This window comes from Magnolia sinica, chromosome 1 (genome assembly GCF_029962835.1).
Source record: "Magnolia sinica isolate HGM2019 chromosome 1, MsV1, whole genome shotgun sequence".
In the NCBI taxonomy this organism is placed as follows: Eukaryota; Viridiplantae; Streptophyta; class Magnoliopsida; order Magnoliales; family Magnoliaceae; genus Magnolia; species Magnolia sinica.
This window is the reverse complement of record NC_080573.1, coordinates 2,695,689-2,719,020: the sequence shown is the minus strand read 5'-3', so window position 1 is coordinate 2,719,020 and position 23,332 is coordinate 2,695,689. Positions and strand designations below refer to the sequence as shown.

Here is a 23,332-nt window from a genome sequence, read left to right as displayed (position 1 = left end):
AAACAAACGGCACACACAAACCATTTTTTCACACGTGAATGGACAATGTCAATAAGCTCGGGAAACACCGTTCGTCTTTTAGTTCGAAGAAGTCTGGATTGGATGAAGCATCATATGAAAACATTCCCCCTTTTCTTCAGGCATGAAAATGAAACACATTCCATCAGTTGCCCACTCTATCATCCAAAAACCAACCCAAAGAGAAGGTATAAAAAAAAAGCTCCTGATTTTAAAAAAATAATAATAATATATTTGAACCATAAATGATATCATATAACATCTTTACACTGAAGTGAGAGTTCTTGAGGGAGGTGTAACTTCTTACAAAACAAGAGACGGCCCAGATGTCATTCTAAATTGCAGTCAATAATACCGGGGACCTGGGGGAGGGTACCCCTCGGAATGCCACCTCTCAGTTGATGGAAAATTACCGGGTGAAGGCCTTGGTGGTGGAACTCCATAAGGAGAACCTGCAAAACATATCATATGGGAGTTGTTCATTTAGAGAGAAGGTAAAACAACAACAACAACAATGCTTCCCAATAAAAAAAAGGGTAAAAGAAAAATAAACAAGTAAATAAGCTTATGTTTGGGTGCTCCTGCTTGTGTGTGTGTTAATGATTTTTTGAAGGATTGATACTCCTAAGACACTGTACAAGTTTTTAACTGAATCCTGTTATATCAAGTTCTTCGTTTCTTTCTTATAAATGTTGTAGTCACATGAGCACACAAGGGTGTGTTTGGATTGCACCCATTTTTCGTAAATCAGCAAGTGACATGCAGATGTTGGGAAAGCTGCTCCCTCTCTATTTTTTGCAAAAAATGGGATTAGTGAGGCATTGCTTGACCACCTCTCACACATGTTAAATGTTTTCAAAAATCTAAACCACTCATTGGACTCATTGTCACAAAACAGGGGTGAAATTTCGGCTGTCAGATATTTGAGTGGGAAAGAATCTCGTATTTTAATTATAGCCACTTGCATGCTTCCAACAGGCGCTGACACAGAGTAATATGTGTTAAAACACATTTTTAGTGGCACCCAAACATGCCCTAGGGATGCTGCATCAAAACTCTGTAAACCAATTTTGTTAAGGTTAAGGCCTGTTTGCATGTGGAGCAGTGCCAATCAAAACAGATAGGATTGCCCTATCCATATCTTTTTGAACAAGAGAAAAAACAACTGAGTCGGGAGAAAATTGTCCTTTAACACATTTCCTATTGGCACCATACATTTTGGATAAATTAAACACCCGATGTTTCGGATTCACTCCCTCTCTAGACACGGCTTAGAATGACTGTAACACAATATCACGTTTGATAAATTAAAAATAAATGGAACAGGAAGCAGAAGCATGAGTAGCAATGGGATGTAGAAACTTAAGTGATCATATGACACAACGCCTATTGGATTGATGGACAACCAAATTTGAAAATATTCAAACCAGCATAGAGGTGTCTTGGTTTTAAGATCTTTTTTCGTTTTCAGCAAGACATTGTTGAATCCCCACTCAATTCCCTGTTGAAATGGTCCAGGACAGGCTAAAAGCAATGGTTAGTGTCCTAGAAGAGGACTTCTTTAGCTCCCCATTGGACGTTGAAATAGGTGTAACCCCATGGCCTGTCAGGGGTGCAGGATTCCAAGAGGAACATGGTCCTCCTCTACCATGTAGAACAATCACCACCAGGGTTTTTAATACTCGTCCAAGTTGGGCGCGACTTGGAATCGGTGGGACCCAATCTGGTTTGGCAGCACTAGTTACTCCACACCCCCTTACCAACTCGGGCTCAGGCCTGAATGAATCAACCAAACTCGCCAGTCTTTTAGCCACGATCACCTCAGGCAATCATGAGGTTCCAAATGGGGACAGACTTGCAGATTCGAGCACAAAACAGTAATGATTATGTTGCTTTATACACATGCGACCATACAAGTTTTTTCAACAGTTCTGAAAAGCATGGTAGAGTCGGTCTTGCATCCGAATATTATGATGCCACAGTCGTGACAAGTCAAGCTTAACAAGTACCAGGAAGTGGAATTTTCAGTAGTCATGGCTCAAAAAGGAACCTATGCTAATTCTACTGCTAATAAGAAAAGGGTGCTATTTGATTCTTTGCAGAGAATGATGCTTGATACATAGCCAGTTGGAAAATTGGACACATGGCATATGTTAACTTGAATTAAACACACTAAATTGCAAAACCCACCGTCACCAAGTCACGATCCCAAAATCAAATAGTTGAACAATCCTAACCTCTGATTCATGGACACTAGCTTGTTGAAATGGAACCATCTTAACTGTCTAATAAATGTCCACCACTTCATTAGTCATATAATAAAATAAGAGTGATTTTTGGTTCATGATACATCTAAACTGGGACCTGTTATGGCATTTTAATTTGAATTATTTGTATGCCACGTGAGCAATTTCTAGGCAATGCCAAAGTGCCTATGTATCATCTATCGCACTCTGCCAGAGCATCAAAAGTTTTCTCAATAAGCGACAAATTGTTATGGGCACACTCTACCTGATAAATACACTCATTTTTTCTACTTTTGCCAATACAATAGCAAAATGTTTTACCAATTTAACACTGGAAGTAGAAAGGATGGGTACACATATCAGTCAGCATAAATAGTGGCTCCATAAAAAAAGAAAAATACGTCAGTTACTGTAACAAGGCAAGTCAGGCAACTTACCATAAGATGTGGTGAAAGGACTGTGTGGCTCAAGCGGAGGCCCCATTGGAGATCGAGGATCTGCTCGGGGCAATTTAAGGTCTCCAACATGTGCGCCAGGACTGCAGTACGAAAAGGAACTCCTTGGGCTTTCAAAGTTGGGTCTGCCAAATGAGGTTGGCCTTTCCAAGTTAGGTGTCCCGTAGTGATCATTCCTGCCATAGCTCCGATAGGGGTCATTGTCAGCTACAGGAGTGGAATGCCTGCCTTCAAAGCTGGATCTGCTGTAGGGATCATTCCCGCCATAGCTCCGGGAGAGGTCAGTGCCACCCCCAGGAATGGCAATCCTGCTTTCAAAGTTACGTCTATCATAGGGATCTTGCCCACCATAGCTTCCATAGGAATCGGGTTCATTCTTAGTCAATGAATGGTCATAATTAGAATAGTTCCCATAAGGACTATCCCTTGGGACGGAAAGATTGGGATCACCTGACCCAGATCTGAACCCTCCGGAATAGATTTCGGGTTTTCCATATACGCCAGCCCCGGAATACGATGGGGTCACCTGTTGCATCCAAGACCCATGTCAGCATCCAATTCCCACAATAATGGAGGCAGCATTAAAAGGAATATACGTCAGAACTAGTGGAGGGTTGTATTGTAATCAACTTATTGATTGTAATAAACCTATGTAATATACTATTAGATAGTGCTTGATTGTAACCAACCTATGTAATAGTCTATTACATAGCACTTGCAGGAGTTCTGCACTCTCATTGTCGGTACCAAGCCCAGATAAATGAGGGTTGTGTCAAGTTGGTAGCAGAGTCAAACTTATGCCATAACTTCCATCGTAAATCCAAATGGATAAGTTTACAAGACATTTGTCGGACGAGATTCCATAGTGTATGTTGTTTGCAGATGATGTAGTTTTGATTGACAAGATGAGGGAGGAAATAAATGCAAAGATAGATTTATGGAGGTGTGCTTTAGAATCTAAAGGATTTAAAATTAGTTGGACCAAAGCAGAGTATATGGAGTGCAATTTTAATAACAACAAGAGTAGAAACAAATTAGTTAGGATTGATGACCAAGAAGTTTCTGAAGACCACTTTTGATATCTTAGTTCAATAATTAAAGAGAGTAGAGAGATCGAGAAGGATGTTGCAAATAGAATTCAACCTGGGTGAAAGAAATAAAGATGTGCCTTTGGAGTTTTATGTGATTGTTATGAACCCACTCAAACTGAAAGGTAAAATTTATATGATAGCTATAAGACTAGCCATGCTTTATGGGATAGAATGATGGGCAGTGAAGGAACAATGTTAGGATGAGTATAGCTAAAATGAGGATGTTGGGATGGATGAGTGGTAAGAGGAGAAAGGATACCATTCCCATGAATGCATTTGAAGGAACTTAGGAGTATCACCAACAGGTAATAAGATGAGAAGAAGCAGACTCAGATGGTTTCATCATGTGCAACGGAGACTGAGAACTGCGCCAGTTAGGAGGAGTGAGTTGGTGCATGTTGAAGGCTCTAAAAGGGCAGGGGAAAGGCCCAAAAGGACATGGGCGGAGGTACCAAGAAAAGTTGAGTCCTTGATTGAGTGGAATGATGGAACGAGATTCATGTAGCCGACACCATATAATTGGGATAAGGCTTAGATGATTGATGATGATCACACAGAGGAGAGAAAAAGAATACATGATGGGGGGGAAATCATCATTACACAGATTTTTTTTTTTTTCCCTTTCAAAAGTATTGCAATAATATCATGATATTTCACACTATTTTGTGATTTTTAAGAATAAAAATGTCTAAAAAGAAAGATCATGACCTTTTCAATATACCGCCAACTTTTTGTCACAATGGCTTAGGGTGCATTTGGTTGGCACCAAATACCATAAAATTCATGATTTTGTGCAAATTTTCATTATATTTCATGATTAATCAGTCTAATTTACTGCCAAAATTTCATGATATCTGATGCCACCAAACACCCTTAAATAAGTTGGTCGGAAACAAGAATCTAAAACAGAATATGTATGGCATACTAAAGTCAAGGAGCTACAGTTTTAGTTTTGCATGTCTGACTGTGCAGTCAATTACTAGGGCACCAAAACTATTGCATTCATCAATAGACTAAATGTCATCCTTTCTCTTTCCTTTCACTATAATTTGAAGTTCCGAACAAAACTGCACATACTTCTGGTGGATCTGGTCACAATTTTAAAATGTGGCTAATAAGAAAAGTTTGAGAGAAACGGCTGTCACTACACTAGCTAAAGCAATATTAGGCATGTGCTTCCATCAAGTATGCATAATATATTCTCATTTGATGAAATATTACCTAAACAAGCTAATGTATACCAGACTTGCATCATCTCCCTCATTATAGATGAAGAAAGGGAGGATCCACTACATCAATATTATCCACTACATCAATATTATCTTAGTTATTAAGAATTCAATTTCCATACAGGCAGTACATGTGTATGAGTCCAGACCTTTCATCTATTGGGCCCCACTTAACATGCCTACCCTACCAGCTGATCGGCTACAGGACTGTTCTCACTTAACCAACAGGAAAAATGGATCCCCTTCCATAATTCAAATGTAGATGACTAAGATGAATCCTGCAACTCACACTTACTAGTTGGGGATGGTGGAAACCATAATCTGGAGGGGTGAGAGGTGAGTGAGAATTTCTCCAATGTCCACCAGCTGCTGCAGAAGGGAATCATCATTAGAACATCCATAACATCCATCAGATAGAACAAGGAGAGATTGTGAATGCTGTTATTGAAGAGTAAAGATATGAAATGCAAGTGAGGAAACCTGATACAGCTCCAGCATTTTGGGGCAAAGGGCTGGTAAACGACTGGATGGAATTTTCACGAGAATAAGGTGAGAAGTCACGATTATTCAAATTGGAAGGTCCTAGTGCACATTTCATTTCATTCAGGTATCTTTCTGACTCTGCTCTGTTCAATTCTGGAAACATAACCTTCAAAATGGATACGAGTGTCAATGGAGTATCATGACCAATGGAGCATAAATGAATCAAACAATTGCATTTCTTGATACGAGTTAGACAAGCTGCACACACCTCACACATTGACATGCAGTAACATGTACCAAGACATCAGACCCATGCACAGGTGGGGCCCAGCATGTTGATAACCCGGCCAAGAAATCAAACCCAGTCAACCTCTCAGGTGTGCTACATGGCTTGGCGCACCTGATGCACCTCTCAGATGTCCCACATGCATACCTGATGCCTGTGGTGATGTGTAGAGGTGTGTTTGCGCTTAGAAAAGCTATCCCATCCCAAATAAGGTATTCAATAACAGTAATGGTGGCTGTAATGGCCAGCCTTATGGCCGTTACAATATGGGCCGTAATGGTCGTTATAGCCCTGTAATGGTTAAAAAATAATAATTTAAGGAAGAAACTGCATTGGCCCCGTACCAGTCCATCACGGCCTGGTATCGGCCCAGCATTAGCCCATTACTACCGTTATAAGCCCATTACGAGCCATTTTTACCAGAATGGCCGTTACAGTGCATATCACGTAACGGGTCCCACCATTACCATTGCATAACCATTTTCAATAACATGGTCCTGAATGCTACCTGATCGAAAAACTCATCTGCTCCAGGCATATCTTTGCTCATTGGTAGGACATAGTTTGCTGAGAAAGAAAAAGGATGCTGACCACATTAAGTCTTGAGGCAGAGACGAGGCTTCCAGGACCCCCAAAAAAATCAAATTACTATTTAGAAGCAATATCAGTTTGAAAATGTTCTTGGGTACCTAACATCTCATTTACTGCTTCAGCCGGCACTTCCTTTCCCATTTCTTTAAACCGTTTTTCTGCACGACGCTTCAGCTCATCGGGTCTTGGGAAAATAACCACTGCAATCTGACATGTGACATATCCTCAGAAGAAATTAGAGGGCCATGAGTTCTATGAAACTTCAAACATAAATTTTGTCAAAGGACCAGCATAAAATAGTGTTGATTATTGAGTTTCAAAAGGTACCTTGCGGTAGTTTACAAATGCCTTCAATTTACGTTTACGGGCACTCTTATATACGTTTGTTTGATCGAGAATGTAATTACGAGGCGTCTTGGCAGCCCTAGCTAAAAGAGTATTAAATATTCCCGTGGCTCGATCCATCAAACGATCAAAACGTTCTCCATAGTTTTGCTTGCGAGTAAGTCCAGGCACCTGCAGAAGATATATAGATCATTCATGGGACTATACCTTGAGAAACAATGAAGAATCATAACAAGAGATGACAACCAATAAATTGCTACGCATCAGCAGTCATTTTTGTAAAAATAATACAATGATAAATCCTTGGGAACAACAAACCTTCATTTGATCCAGAGCCAGGTTTGTTCCAAGCAAAAGATAACGTTTTTCAGGATGCTCCTTCACCCATTTTTCAGCCCAAGTAGTTTTGCCAGAAGCAGGTAAACCAACCATCATCAGCACCTCACAATCCTTGGGATTGGAAAAGGTGGGACCCGTGATAACATTCCCGTCTTCGAGTGCAGAACTCCAAGGCCTATAACCTTCTTCAGGAACCAGTCCATCTTCAACGCTAAACTGCACCTGAACAACCACATTTTTCAAAAGAATATGTGGAAACAAGGCTGATTCCCATTGTAGCTTTCTCACTGGAGAATTCACCACCCCCAGACCCCTTGGACCCGCATCGAATTCCTTGGCAGTACCCAACCATTTCCCATTCTTGGAAAAACCAATAACAGCAAATGGCTTGTTTTCCAGGTTCACAGCACAAACGATTGTATCACCCACACCAAACTTCGTACCGTAATCCGAAAACTTCCCTGAATTTGAAAATTTCCCTGTTCCTCCAAATCCGAAACTGTGTTCACTTTCTCCGAGGTTCCCCACGTTATCATCCCCTCTTGAAATACCAACCCGACACACATGCTGCTGATCCAGGGGAGTATCCTCCATGATGACTGGCTGCGCAGAAATGACTTTGCAGCCAAAACAATACTTCCCTCCAGTTATTCCAACATTTGCACGAGCACCAGACCAGCAGTATGCAAATCCATCTTTTTGAAGTGCATGACCTTGAAGACCACTTCCTTCTACATCAAAATCTGGTAAAAGAGATGAAATTTACAGCAATGAGCAATATCTATGAAAGAAGAAACCAACTAGTAAAAGAATCAGCTATTCAATGTTAGTTTAAATCATTTGGTGTGTAAAACTTGAAAAAACAATGTGGAATGTTTGGCTGTCTTCCTTTTGCTGCCTCTTTGGCTTTCAATAAAATCACCTCTCTCTCTCTCTCTCTCTCTCTCTCTCTCTCTCTCTCTCTATATATATATATATATATATATATATGTGTGTATGTATGTATGTATGTATACACACACATATGGATGTATGTATGTATATGTATATCTACGTGTGTAAATATGCGTGAGTGTGAGTGTCAGTGTGCGCGCACGTGTGTGAAAAAGAAAAACCCTCACCACAATAAACTTTCAAAATGCTGTAATACTTATTATATTGAGTACCGGGCATTGTTTACTTGAAGGCCAGATAGAGAAAAAAAAGGGTATCCCATGAAAAGGAAAGCCATTTTCCTGAAATTTAACTACAGTTATTAAACTCAGTATGAATAATATTTCAAAGCAAACTTTACAGGCGCGGATGAATCACAGGGCTTGAGCCTTATCAAATGCACAGTTACTTGATGCCACATTTTTATACATATGGTAGTGTGTCAATGGCGGAGGTGTTTTTGAGGGTTTTAGTGATATTTAGAGATTGGGCTCCTTGGCTCTTATTTTTGTTTGGGGCTAGAGTTGCTGTGGAGCAGACTTAGTCTTCTTTCCTTTTCTATTTTCTGTCTGTTTGTTTAGTGTGCTTAGTTTTTCCCTGTTTTTTCCCTATTAATAAAATTCTCATCTTCCAAAAATAAATAAAAATAAATACACATAGGGTCCATGGATCAGTGATCCAGGTCATTCATCTGATCGCCACACCATGAATGTTACCTACATAATTCATAGATTGGAAGATCCTAACCTTGTATCAAGTTTGATAGATTGAAGCTAGCCATTACAGATCTATTGGAGCTCTTTTTCTATAAATCTAGAAAACGGATCTTTGATATGTGCTTATAGGTAAATTATGACTTATAAAGCATTCAAATTTCTTGCTTAGTGGTATATCTATAGAATTGTCTCTTTGTCAAATACTGACAAAAAATGGGGAGAAAGATCAAGTCCCACCAAAACAAGTTGAATTCTGATTGTTGTTACAATGAATTGATAAAGATAGGGGGAGTATTTGAGGGGGGGCAATGTAAGAGTTTACATGTCGAGTCCCGTATTTATGGTGAAATCATTGTAATTTTGACATGTAATATTTTGAGTTATTTTGGTTTGTCATTGGTATGGACCATGACAAAATCTAAGCTATTTTTGTCGTGTAATTGACAAAGAGGGATATTGTAAGTGCCTCAGTTTTATCAATGATGTGAGCTAGGGTGTCTTAAGTTAGTTAAACCTCTATAGGAAGACATTAAAAACCGAAGGCTCGAAGACTTAAAGCATCAAGGCCGAAGACAACAAGTAAATCATGAGGTACCTTGCTAATCTTAGCCTTAGACCCCTTTAGGTCCAAAACTTAGATGACTTGACCTACATAGGAAAAACCTCAGTCATCAGGTTTGAGTCAGCTAGTTTATGTGCACAAGAAAGATAAACCATATGCACATGTTCGATCAATCTCGATCCATCAAAGGTCATTCGCTTGATCCATTAAAGGTGCATTAAAACGTCCAACGAGCTTTGCTGCCATGTTTCGATCAAGTTCGATCGATCGAAGGGGTCGCTCAATTGATTGAAGCTAGCCATTATAGATCCGTTGGAGCCTTTTTTTCTATAAATCTAGAAAACAGATCTTTGTGTAAATGATGGTTTTTAGTGATTTAGAAGTCCTACAGCATTCTAAGCCTTCCCAACACTTCTAAGCTATCACCCAAAGAGATCCATGCCTTCTTCATTGTGATTAATCACTCTAATGAGTATTTTAAGCTCCACTTGATGAAGAATATAGCATCTTGCATTATCTAGAGTTTAGACAATCCACGCAATTTCACCTACGTGTACAGATTTGGGAGCAAACCACACATTTGTTGAGGTTGAGCGTCCTATGGTACCTCTTAAGTCCAATGACCAACGTATAATATGGTAAAGCCATATTGCTATGTAACAAGTGGGGAGGGTTATCATTCAACTGGGGTTGTCCATAATGTGGGACCCACTAATCATCATCATCGTTGTCGTCGTCGTCGAAGCCTTATCCCAGTTATTTGGGGTTGGCTACATGAATCCTGTTCCACATTCGACTCTATCAAGGGCCATTACCTTCAACTAGATCATAGGTCATCAAATCTTTTCTTACTACCTCCATCCATGTCCTGTTGGGCCTTACTCTAGCCTTTTTAGAGCCTTCAACTGGTACCAACTCACTCCTAACTAGTGCGGTTCTTGGTTTCTGTTGCACATGACCAAACCATCTAAGTCAACTTTCCCTCATCTTATTACCTATTCAGGTCACTCCTAAGTTCCATCAAATGTATTCATTTCTAATTCTATCCTTCCTCGTCTTGCCACTCATCCATCTCAGCAACCTCATTCCTGCTAAACTCATCCTATGAACATGTTGTTCCTTAGCTGCCCAACATTCTATCCCATAAAGCATGGCTAGCTTTATAGTATAAAACTTCCCTACCAGTTTGAGTGGCATGCAACAATCACATGAAACTCCCAAGGCACATCTCCATTTCTTCCACCTAGCTTGATTTCATAATGTGGGTCTAACACACTATGGATGGAAATTGATTTCAGATCTTATTGATTGGATGATCCTAGACATCTAAAAAGTGATCTTTGAATTGATGCTGGGAAAGGAAAAAAAAAATTGTTCAGCATTAAGTGTTGGAGAGTAAAGATAAGTGATGGCAGTGGTCTTCTAATAAGTGCAATTTTTGAAACACCTTCCATAATGAGGCCCACTAGTTGCACTTGGACATTTCGCATTGATGGATAACCAACCACTTGTAATGTAGAAAAATAGCTCTACCATGTTCCGGGTCTCCCAGCCCTACCATATCAACTCCTAAGTGCTAATTACAGAATATTTTCTCCCAGGAACTGGTTCTCATGAGAACCTGTGAGAACTCTATCAAAACTCATCCCCCATGTTGTGTATATGCAATTCACGCCATACAAACCCTTCATTTGGCTTGGATGATGGGTCAGACAAAAAATCAGGCTCTTTTGCAACTCAGGTGGGCCTTGTTGAAGATAAGGGTGGGCGTCCCCTCCCAATTTGTTCCTTTAGTTTTGGATCAGGTTGATTTCTGACCCTGAGAGGTTTCATGAGGTAACACATCTAATGGGCAGGTTGGATGTTGTGCACACATCAAGTGAGATGTGTTCTCCTGGAAGTCATTTATGAACCGGTTCCTAGGATTTTTTTTATTTTTATTTTGTTTAAAGAGAGTTCCTAAAGATTACTTCCCACTAATTACAGAATAATAAAGCAAGAAAACATCTACTGGCATAGAAGATCGAACCGTCTGTTTCTTTTTCTACCATACATTTGTAAACCAGCGATTGGACGGTTAAGATCGCCCGTTCAGTGAGATTACCCCACCATGGCTAATCCAAGATGGTGACCCATGAACGATCCTCGGTTATCGTAAACCATTATTCCATGTGTCAATTTTGTATAATTAGGCCATTTACCCACTTCATTGAACTAAAATAATTACAATTCAATTCAATAGTCCATCCAAACGCAGCATAAATTTCATAAAGAAAGGGATTATCATTTCAGGAAGTAACGAATTCTGCAAACATAGAAAAATAGGGGGTTGGAAGGAGATGGTTATGTTTGGAGAGAAGGAAGAATACCCAAATTGCAATCGGCGCGATTGAGCTCAACTTGGCGAGAAATGGTTTTAGAGAGCTGAGAATCTGGTGTTGTAGAAGAGAGCTTTGGCCTTTTCGAATCCGGTTCTTCTATTTTCGGAAGGGGATGCTTCGACGACGCCATGAGAGAGAGAGAGAGAGAGAGAGAGAGAGAGAGTATTGGTTTCTGCTAACGTGCGCCCGAGAGCGAAGGGAGCTGCATTCAGAACAGAGAGGCGGTTAGGAGGAGGAATTATAGGACCCTCGACCCGGGGAAATATACACCTACTCGCGTTTCCAGAGCGAGGCCGTTCGGACCCGACCCAGAAAGACCGTGGTTGTTGAGGAGCGGTACCCGAACTCGACCCTTTGACAGCCCCGTCGTGTCTGGTGGTCCATTTTATAGGTCGGTTGGACCACGCCATGGGTGGACCATGGCTCTAGAGCTTATCTTGGGCCTTTTAATGAGTTGAATGGGGATTGTTCGAATTGGAAGGTGGGATTGTCCAATCGATAACATTCTTGGGTGAATGGGCCATAATTGTGGGCCCAATAGACCAATGGTTCGGACCACTTGACCATGGACCCGTGTCCCAACTCAAGCCCAAGTATACTTTTTGCATATGCTCACCTATGATTTGTTGATCCAAACATTTGAGTTGATGGGCCCTGCCTCAAAGTTATTTCTGATTGAGAGATGGTAAACTTGGACGGTTGCCTTCTGCTCCCTTTTCTGATAGCCCTTTTGCTAGATGAGCTTCATGAGCTGGACCAGATCTTGACCCAAATTGGCTATAAGACTCAACAAGCGAGCCTGGCCTCAGACTGAAACAAGGTCTCTATAGTAAGCGGTTTAAATCATCCAGCCTGCATTTTAGACCACCACTTCCATGGATAGCCCCACCTCATGAACGGACCTAGTGGAATCGGTCGTGTCGGGGAAAGCCCGAATCGACCCATTTACTAAACAGGCTAAAAATTTCGTCAGAACCTCCTGACCCGACCCACTTAAGATTCGTCAAGCCCAACCTGACACATTTAGTTATAATCGGGTCTAGGTTGATTAATCTGACCCAATCGCACTCGGGTTCAAAAATGAAATATGGGACTAAAGGTAGGTCGACCCTGCCTGACTAGTGGATAAATACAAACATACCTGCATCAGGTGTATGTATAGAGTTACAGTCTTTTTGGCCCATTTGGGTCATTGATAAGTTATAAGGGTGGGCCAAGTGGTGTAGAATTCGAACTAAGCCCGACCCATTTATTTAAACTAGCCATATTTCTAACCTGAGTCGACCCACTTCCCATTTAGTTTGGCTGAAACCTGCCTCAGAAGTGGGGCCAGGCAAGTTGGATTGCAGACCCATCTGACCCATTGTGATTCCTTACCGGACCCAATCGCAGACGTTAGCTCTTGCATTGTTACAATCATTCACTTATTTTAAGGGGACTTCTGTGAAATGGAATTACAGCTATAGGAAAATCACTGCAATTTGAGGTATCAATCTCAAAAAAAAATTCTGAGGCAACTCCAGTTTGATCCTTCTCACTTTAGGCCTGTTTGGATGCACTGCCAAATTGAATTGTGATTATTTGTTTGGGTTTGCTTGCATCGACAGGCGGAGAGGTTATGACAATGTGGGGGCCACATCATCATAGCTCTTGCTGTTTCAGGCCAACAGACTGGCCATCACATGAGTTTTGCTTCGCTCTGCAGAGCATTGCAGTAGCTCTGCCTCCTGGCTACAATGACCTGAAGAACTCAAATTCCAGTGGCGCCTATGAGATATCCTTGCCATTCATATTAGGGACTGGCCCCAAATTGCAGTTGCCTTTGTTGGTTTTGAAATGACTATAATTGCTGTTTGGGGCAGCTTCAACCTTCCCCATGTTGTTGAAATGTATCAATCTTCAGTAACACTGTGTAGGCGCTTGGCAGTAAGAAGCCGTTCATTGGAGCAAGCTGCCATCTTGATTTGGCCATTGCCCAAAACCAATAGATGACACCTTGATTAGGCAATTGCCCAAAATCCATAGATGACTGCATTTCTTGCAACTCTGTTTCAAGACTATCTTTCATTTCATAAGAGGGTCTCTAGACAATTGAATTGAATTGAATCTTTCTACTAAGCCCAGATGTAAGAGTACCTTCACCAATGAGCATGGAAGGATGCCATTTCACCAACACGCTGAACATTGACATAACCCAACTACGAAAGATAATTATTTTTGTTATTTTCTGTATTAAACTGCATTTTCGCAATTCTTCAACTTGTGCAACCAAACAATGTTCATTGCACTAGACAGCAGCAATCAATTCAAGAATACGTCCAAACGCAGTTTCCTTTTTATCTCTCAAATTGCATCTTTCTTAGCAGCCACTTGCATCCATAGAGCCATCCACAATTCAACCACTGCAGTGTTCGCCATCCACTTCCCCTTCATCCCTGCTCAAGGAGAGGTTAAGAATGCATATGGGTTCTGGGTTTTCAAGTTGTTCATCAGAGTAGCTAGTCTTCACTACACACTGCAAATCCAGGCTGTTCATCAGAGCGGCCAGTCTTTACCAACACTGCTCAAAATCTCACTTGGAACAACAACAGTATCAAACCCTCCCTCCATGTTCTCATCCAAATTGAGTTTGGAGGTACCGATATCAGGAAGAACAAAACCCTGCTCGATGGTGTTTTCTATTTTCGATCCCACTTCCTCCTAGAGCAAAAACCAATTTATTAGTATTGCTAACATGCCCTCTAATTCAAAACCTGGAGCCTTGGAATTCAGGCAAATGGCAGAACACAAACTCACAGATGACTGATAACAAGTATTTTATCTGTTTATGGTTGCTGTGCAGGAAGAGATTCCCTAACCCAATTGGATAGCAAAATATAAGAGTTTAAACACAATATAGTACATACATCAGTGGTGAAATGCAAATGTGATAAAATGTAATAAAAGACTAAGTAAAGAATTTTGTCATCATTACAAATTTATAATATATTGCAATGCAAATCTCCTGACCAAACACAGGAGTTGGTATCTTTTTCTTGTTGACTTGATAACAGTATTATCATCGCACTTCCACCAAGGCTATCTAAACTTGGAATTCCAGAAATTCTCAGTCAAATTACCTATTGAGGCGTTGTAATTTGTAATCATTGCACTTCTACAGCACATTCCAGGCCCAGGGGTAATTTGTTGAAATCATATACATGCATTCAAAGACCAAAAAACAAAAATAATAAATAATAAAAAATGAGAGGCAGATATACATGGACCAAAAATAGCAAACATTTGCCAAATTGCTATATATATATTTTTTTAATTAAGCATAGAGGTATACAGATACAAACTGCACACTTCCTGGCTTTTATCCCAACAAAGAAGGAAATGACCTTCCAACAGAATTCCTAGACATCTAGATACAAAAGTACATACACGTTGCCCAACCCGGACATCTTCAATGAAGGTATTGAAGAATGGCCGTAGGCATTTCTATACAAATCAAAGACTTGGTCTACGGTCGAATGACCCACATCAATGGAAAACACAAACCTACTCAGAAAGAAATTTACAAATGTCTACAACGAAGTCATATCTCCATTTCAGCAAACAATGCAACAGAAATCTCTGCAAGCTTCTTGCTGCCGAATCGGGACTTGTATTGCCTTTGCTGCCTGGGAGCATTAGGTGCTTCTTCAAACTTGCTCATGTCTTCCAAATCGCTGAATGGTTTTACAACCGCCGCTTTTGATGATGGAGTGCTGAATGCAAAATGCAATTGCTTCGCGATCGTGGTCTGATGCAAAAAAGCCACAATGTTAGGGGGCAAAGTTTCAAAAGATTCATAATTCACATGTGAATATTATTATTTTTTTGTTCTACCCAACAATGCTAAACGCAGAGACATCTTTTAGATGAATTGGATCACCGCAAGGAAAGCCCCACTTATAATTTTCAAATTTCTTGGGCAAACATTGTATATTTCTTCCTACACAAATGAGTATTAAAGAACATGAACTTACCGCTTCTCTGATTGTGTTGGAAACATGAAACAGCTGCTTCAGGTCATCATGCTCTACACCGCATAAAATTCGAACCTGCACAGGAAAAAATGGCCACAATTTATTCGGCTAGAATCTTAAAAATGAAGTGTGAAAATACAGAATGTACGAGTTCATGGATAGAATAAATTACCAAAATGTCCTGAGGCAAGGCTTCAATGCCTGAGGATTCCCGTTTTCCCCTTCGTCCGTAACACTTCCGCGGTGGCGTACTGAGAGGAGAAGTGAGTGGCGACGTCTCTAGACAACTTGAAACGGCGATCCTTTTCCTTCCAATAGTTCGAGTATAGTTACCAAACCCCAACCCTTTTTTATTCGAATGGTTTGGATTTTGATGCTTTAATTCAGAACTACAGTTCCTTCCTATGGCCATTCCTCTTGTGCTATTGAGTATTTGTTAGAAAGATCTCACCTAAAAAAATCCCCAAATGACAGGAAGATATCTTCTTCGGTCTGCAAATACAGCAAAAGTATAACAGATTCAGAAACAGAAAAAAAAAATCTAAATTTCAGATCAAAAGATAGGCATATACGCAATCTTTTAACATTGAAGAACCCTCGTTATTCCAATCCAAGGAAAAAAACAACAACAACAACAACATTTTAGGGGTGCCCTTGATTGTACCAAATATCATGAAATGTCATGACATTTGTTGAAACCAAACACGGTAAAATCCGGAAACTACAAAAATGCTTCTTCTCCCACACCGCAGGATTTGAAAGCGCAACAATTTAAAACCACAAAGAAGTTGAAATAAAATTTCTTTCCAAAAAATACCAAAAAACCCCCAAAAATGCAAATAAACAATCTAAAAACATACATTTCCACCACAAAAAAAAAATAATAATAAAATAAAAAAATCCAGAAAATCGATAGATTAAAAAACCCTTAATTTTATTTTCAACAAAAATCCAAAAAATCGGTATATTAAAAAAACCCTAATTTCACAACAAAATCATAGATTTCTCCACCCCAAATCCTACATTTACCAAGACATTCTGAAAAAAAGAAGTAAAATTCTCTTTTTAAAAAACCCTGCATTCATTTAAGCAAAAACATCAAAATTATAAAATTCGCAATACCTGATCTCAAATCGAAGGAAGCTCTTGAAATATTTCAATTTCAATTAAAAAACCTAATGTATCGAGTTACAGAAAATACAACCACCCAAACTGCACTTTCAATAAAACCGTCCGCTTTCTCCTCTTATATAGAGAGTTTAAAAAGGAAAAGAGAAAAACGCATTTAAAATACCTAAATCATGCAGTAGGACTCATGTGCACTCGCTGTACGGTGAAAATTACGTCTGCTAGACACGTGAACCATCCATAAAAAGAATCTGATCCGTTCATTCTATTTTTTGATTTCGGTTTTCATTCTAAACTCCATTTTTCTAGTTCTATTGATGGAATTTTTCTGTCACATGGGTCCATTACATGGGATTATGATTAGACGGTTAGGATCTTCCAGTTGAATTCGTTCTTGGAGAACACCTCCTGCCTAAGGCCGGTCCCTTTATGTAGTAACCCACCCTCTGATTAGATGGTTAGGATAGAGGCACGATGGATTTGTAGGTGGGCCTTGAAGTGCATGTCCACGTGCCAGTTACAAGTAATGTGAACTATAGTATCTTGCAGTTGAGTTGTACAGCTTTGACCGTATACGTGTGTCACACTGTTAATCTCGCACGCATACTATCCAAACCAAGCGTGCGAAACCTTAGCCGCACATGAGGTGGATCCCACCGTTTAAACAACAAAATTAAAAGATCAGTCTATTTAAATCACCAGGTGGGCCCCACTTATACCAAAAGAAGGAACAGTTTCAGAAAACATTCCAGCGGTCCACATTCATCAGATATGTGTGGCCCACCTTATGAGTGGATCATCCTAGTTTTTTATTTATTCTCATATTCACTGTCGGATCCACCTAATACAGCGATCAGATGTACCAGAATCTCCATGTTTACACGTGTTTTCCGTGTAGAGCACGGAAACTCCATTAAAATATGGAAAAAAAAAAAAAAAATCATTTTGGTGGCTCTTTCGCGGAAGGGACTAGAACAGCCGCCTCAGTTCTAGAGTCGGTCGTGTGGGGCTGGATCTTTCCTGTTTCCCGCCCTCGCGCCCTCGGAACCGAAACGCGTGCCAGCTGTCGCGCATCGAGCGGGTGTAGGATCCTTCTGAGGAAATCCAGGAGCCCACGTGGTTCCACCTGAGAAGTGGTAGGTCGGTTCGAGCTGTTTTGCGGGAAATAGCCGTTGCGCGTAAAGGACACGTGGCGGAAGTAGGAGGCGAGACGTAAAGGACACGTGGCGGAAATTAAGAGGCGGGATTTCGAGGGCAGATGAGAGGGATGACGTGGCGACCGTGTTGAGCTTGGGGTGGCGAAGTCGGTGGCGTCGGAAACACGCCTCGATTTAGCAGATACGGCAGTTCTACATTCGAAAACGCATGCGTGGCGACGCGGAGTCACGTGGGCCCGTGACTATTCGCTGACGTGGATCGAGGATTTTATTTTGGTTAGATCCAAACCGTCCATCAGGTGCGCCACCATTTTTTAGGTGGGACCCAAAAATTCAGGTAGATTCAAAAGTAATGTACGCTACACCAATTGGAACCGTTGAGATGGGAAGGCCCAGTGTTAAAATCGTACAAATTGTCGGCGAGATGGATGAATGAAAAACGGTGGGCCCCACGCACAATCTGGGAGGTTTTTAACTTTTAATGGTGGGTCACCAACCTGACTAAAACGTGTGGTGTGGTGTTTACCGCTTACCTAACTATGATGGTCCACAGGATTATAAGGAAACACCATTTACACCAAATCAGTGGTCTGAATCGTATGGAATCAGTTAGTTAAGAGTTTTAAGCTCTTAGACCTGATCAAGCCTATTGAAGATATACAAATGAAAGGTGATTTGCACGAGTGTAAGTTGAAGTTGAAATTCATGGCATTCGATTGCACATTCACGGAATCCTGACCGTTTACCAGGTGGGCCCAAGCCTGACTAAAACTTCAAGCAGAAAACATGCAGATGGCTGGTCATATTTGGTTTCCAGATTTCTTAAAGGCAACAGCCCATTGGATAAGTGGACCGTCCAGATTTTTGGGTTAACGTAGATTTACAGAGGGTCCCACTTGATGGAAGGCCCTGATCTTGCGGGTACAGGTCAGATGATCTCGTGTGTCTCGAACTCTTTGTCTTCATGATATGCGGCGGAGAATTAGTCTCGTGTTCTCATTTTCGAGTCAACTCACTGCTAAAAACTTTGACAGCAAATGGTCAAAGTCTTCTATCTGAGGTGGCGGTAAAATCTACACCGTTTGTTTCTTAGAAAGAGAAGTGATGGCAAGATTGGCTCATTCTATTCACCTCATCTCCACCGTTGTTTGATAATCCAAATGGTTCACCTGCAAAGTTCCACTATCAATGGGCCACATACAAAAAAATCACGTTCATTAATGATCTAACCATCCACACATCCCTACTTAGAAATACTGGTCTAAAATGCAGTTTCTTAAGTTAATTTGGACGGCGTAAGATGGGACATTCATGTGACGAGGTGGGCCAGCGGGGCAAATACTCGTACGTGGCATGTATTTGCCCAGTAAGATAGATGGGTTGGCCCGTATTTAGGATAGTACCATACAGGATGATGAGGTATGATTATTGACCCGGAACACTAGCTTGCTAGCTGGTGTCAAAGCTCCATGGACCTACCATGATAGGAGAAGGATTGGCTACTCCCCCCTGGCTGGTGGTCGGTACTCTGTGGGCCCCACCATGATGTATGTGTTTCATCCATTCCGTTCATCCATTTTTACAGATCATTTTACGGATTGATATAAAAAATGATAGGGATATAAATCTTAGGCAGACGACACCATAGGAAAATGATAATGATTGGATATCCACCATTAAACTCCTCCTAAGGCCAATTGTACTGTTTATTTGACATCCAATCTATTGATTAGGTTATAAATACCCAGATAAATGGAAAAAATAGATATTAGCTTGATCCAGAACTTTCATGGCCCCCAAAACGTTTTTAATGATCAAAGTTCATTCAACACTGTTTCCTATAATGTGGTCCACTTGAGATTGAGATATATCTCATTTTTTCTCTCATTCCATAAAATGATCTATAAACATATATGAACAGAATGGATGAAACACATAAATCATGGTGGGGCCCAAAGAGCACCGACCACCAGCCAATGGCCGGTGGCAAGGGGAGTAGCCAATCCGTTTCCACCATGATGCATGTGGGAAACAGAACGGCTACTCCCCTGCCATCATCCCTGGTGGCTGGTGGTAGGAGCTCTGTGGGCCCCACAATTATATTTGTGTTTCATCCATTCCATTCTTCCATTTTTACAAATCATTTTAGAGTTTATTCTAAAAATGAGATGGATATAAATCTCAATTGGACCACACCACAGGAAAACAATATTGATTGGATATCCACCATTAAAATCCTCCTAAAGCCTACTGTACTATTTATTTGACATCCAATCTGTTGATTAGGTCATACAAACCTAGATGAAGGGAAAAAACAAAGATTAGATTGATCCAAAACTTTCATGTCCTCCAAAAAGTTTTTAATGGTCAACGTTCATTCAACACTGTTTCTTGTAATGCAGTTCACTTGAGATTTTTATATACCTAATATTTGGTCTCATGCCGTAAAATAATATAGGAAAATAGATGGACGGAATGGATGAAACATATACATCATGGTGGGACCCATATAGCACTGACGGGCAGGTTGCAGGAGAGTAGCCTATCCGTTTCCATTAATGTGTTATATCCATACTGTCTATCTCTAGTCTTTTCTTCGTCTTCTTTTTCTTATTTAAAGTGGGGTATTAAATGCTTATCATTGAAAAATCAAAACTACTTGCAGCCATAAGAGAGGTTTCGATCAAGCTAGCATATGTGTTTTCCTTTTTATTAAGCACCGTGTGACCTTATTAACAAGTTGGATGGTAAATAAGCATTACAACCAGCCCTACAAAGTTTTTAAATAATGGATGTTCAATCAACATTGAATTCTTATGGTGTGGTCCACTGATATTTGGATCCACCTCATTTTTGAGCCCATGCTCTAAAATGAGCTGATGGAATGTGTGGACAGCACACATACATCATGGTGGGGCCCACAGTGCTTTCCACCACCTGGCTAACTAGTACATAAGACTAAACTCCATGGGGCTCATTGTGATTTATGTATCTTCCTTATCCATGCATCTTAACAAATAATGAAGCATATAATTGGAGACACTAAATAGGGAAGAGTAAATTGAACATCTGTCGTTGAAAGACTTCCGAAGGCTACAAAAGTTTTGGATTAAGTCGGTATTTGTGTTTTCAATTCATCCAAGTGTGATTTTATAAATAGATTGGATGGCTAATAAACACCACAGTCGGCCCTAGGAAGTGAAAATCATTTTCTCCACCGTTTCATATAGTGTGGTCTATTGGAGCTTTCAACGCTTAAAATAAGCAATTAAAATAGATGAATGGCATATATAAACCACATACATTTCCAGTTGTCCCCACAAAGTTTACTAGATGCAATAAAAGCTAATTGAATTACTCAGCACGTAATCTAATAAGAAATTTCTTATAAGTCACCAGCCTAATGCCAGAGTTGTACTTTTATGCACGGAGCTAGTTATTAGGTCATGTTGTAAGTAATGTCCATCTCATAATTGTATGGCTTGACTAGTCTAAATGCTACTCGAATGAGTTGACCGGAACACAATAGCATTGGACCGGGCTTCACACTACAAGTCACCAGCCAGATTCACCCCGACTCAGTGAGTCGGTCAAGTACTGACTTGGTGTCATGTCAAATGAGTCAGTCCGAGTCACCATTAACAATATAAAAATCGGGAGACCTGGTTTTCCTTAAGGATCTTTGTTGGATCCCTAGCTATGGGGCCTACCGTGACGTATATTCCTTACATCCACACCGTCTATCCGTTTTTACAGCTCTTTTATGGCAGGATCCCAAAAAACAAAGCAGATCCAAATCTCAAGTGGACCACTTTACAGGACGTAGTGGTGATTGAATACCCACCATTAAAAACTTCTTAGGGGGTCATCGGAATGTTTATTTGCTATCCAACTGGTTGATATGGTCATAAAGACCTGGATGAAGGAACCACACAAATATCAGCTTGATCCAAAACATTTATGGCCCACAAGAAGTTTCTAATGGTCAACCACCACTGTTTCCTCTGGTGTGGTCCACCTGATATTTTGATCTACTTCATTTTTTGGGATCGCCCCTAAAATGATCTGTCAAAACGGATGGACAGCATGGATGTAAGATACATACATCAAAGTGGGCCCCACAATCAGGGATGCACCTAAACCGCACCCAAGATGAATGGCTTAGAATCAGTGTAACCAAAAGTCTGACACACCACAAGCATAAAACGTGCGACCACACCTAAATACTTTATCTGGTCCACTGCTATCTGCACTCGCTTGAGTCCGGTCGCCTCTTAGGTGGACATGAAGAACACATGTTTCATATGGGAGTTGCTTGTCAGGCAATCCCCAGTGCGCAGATCCCATTTCTAAAGAAATCAGGCGGATCAGATATCAGGTGGACCACGCATCTGCATAATCAATGAATGGTCGATGAAATGCCATCTAGATGGTGGGTTTACTCGATGAGCAGTCTATCATCTCAAACGCCTTTTTCAAGTGTGAGACGAGCAATCATTTCCACTTTCAACATTGGGCCCCATTTTTGTGTGGCTGATATACATCAAGAAAAACAATCCACTGGAGTATAATTTATTATTCTAAAAAATGATGGTCGAACCTTTCATTCAATTTATAATATTTTTCGAAAGATCACGGTATCTAATTCATGACAAAAGGTATTATTTTATTAATTTTTGAAATATTAATTTATAGTTATAAAAGGTTTGCTACACCCACGTGTGTACGTACTATTATTGTCCCGATCATCTTACCAACACTCACGGTGACGCAGGACAAGCTCGAACCGTTAGATCATGACAAATTATTCCCTTTATCTCATAGTTCAGGCTTCAAATCCATGGGTTACGTCTTTGGCTAAACTCTCCTCGTGGCCCTAAGTGCATGAGTTTCACTCTCTCATGGGCCCTAAATCAATGAGTTCCACCCTATACAAGCCACCCACCTCATACAGGCTCCAAATTTATGGATTATGTGAGCCACCCACCCCGAGTGTGCCCCTGTATTCTTTAGGTCACCCCACTCGAACCCAATGTGAAAATGCCTATGCATTAATTAGCTCACTCCCTAGTGTGAGCCATTATATGAGAGAGATGGACAGCCGTGTGAGGATGGAAGAGAGGATGAGCTGGTATGCTACTACACTTCATGGTATGCCAGGGTTAGGATTTATACACTGCAATATATGCATGAGATGATGAATATTATTACTTTAGACCCCTATCATGTAAGGATGAGGTCGATATACGTGGGCCCCACTAAGATCTATGTCACACATCTACTTGGTGGATTCCACCTAAGTTTTTGATAGGGATGAAATGAATATGATTGACACCGATTTATTGAAAGACTTTATCAA

General features: G+C 40.5%; 2 protein-coding genes across 3 annotated transcripts; both read right to left on the bottom strand.

The window, feature by feature from the left end:
* Nucleotides 1-94: 94 nt before the first annotated feature.
* On the bottom strand, nt 95-13,322 carry LOC131236612 (uncharacterized). Of its 2 annotated transcripts, none has more exons than XM_058233915.1 (9): nt 11,664-13,322; nt 7,063-7,826; nt 6,727-6,915; nt 6,498-6,606; nt 6,317-6,375; nt 5,520-5,688; nt 5,335-5,405; nt 2,702-3,245; nt 95-470 (listed from the first exon to the last, which is right to left on the bottom strand). In XM_058233915.1, exons 1-9 carry the CDS (start codon nt 11,803-11,805, stop codon nt 364-366), a joined length of 2,154 nt encoding a protein of 717 aa, XP_058089898.1. In that variant the 5' UTR covers nt 11,806-13,322; the 3' UTR covers nt 95-363. The 2 variants fall into 2 exon arrangements, with proteins under 2 accessions (XP_058089898.1, XP_058089889.1); XM_058233906.1 differs by having other exon boundaries at nt 5,335-5,408; nt 11,664-13,321.
* A 1,616-nt stretch (nt 13,323-14,938) lies between these two features.
* On the bottom strand, nt 14,939-16,953 carry LOC131236665 (F-box protein At1g61340). Its single transcript, XM_058233986.1, has 4 exons — nt 16,811-16,953; nt 15,861-16,180; nt 15,689-15,763; nt 14,939-15,462 (listed from the first exon to the last, which is right to left on the bottom strand). The coding sequence occupies exons 2-4, from the start codon at nt 16,098-16,100 to the stop codon at nt 15,256-15,258; spliced, it is 522 nt and encodes a 173-aa protein (XP_058089969.1). The 5' UTR covers nt 16,101-16,180; nt 16,811-16,953; the 3' UTR covers nt 14,939-15,255.
* Between the last annotated feature and the right edge of the window lie 6,379 nt (nt 16,954-23,332).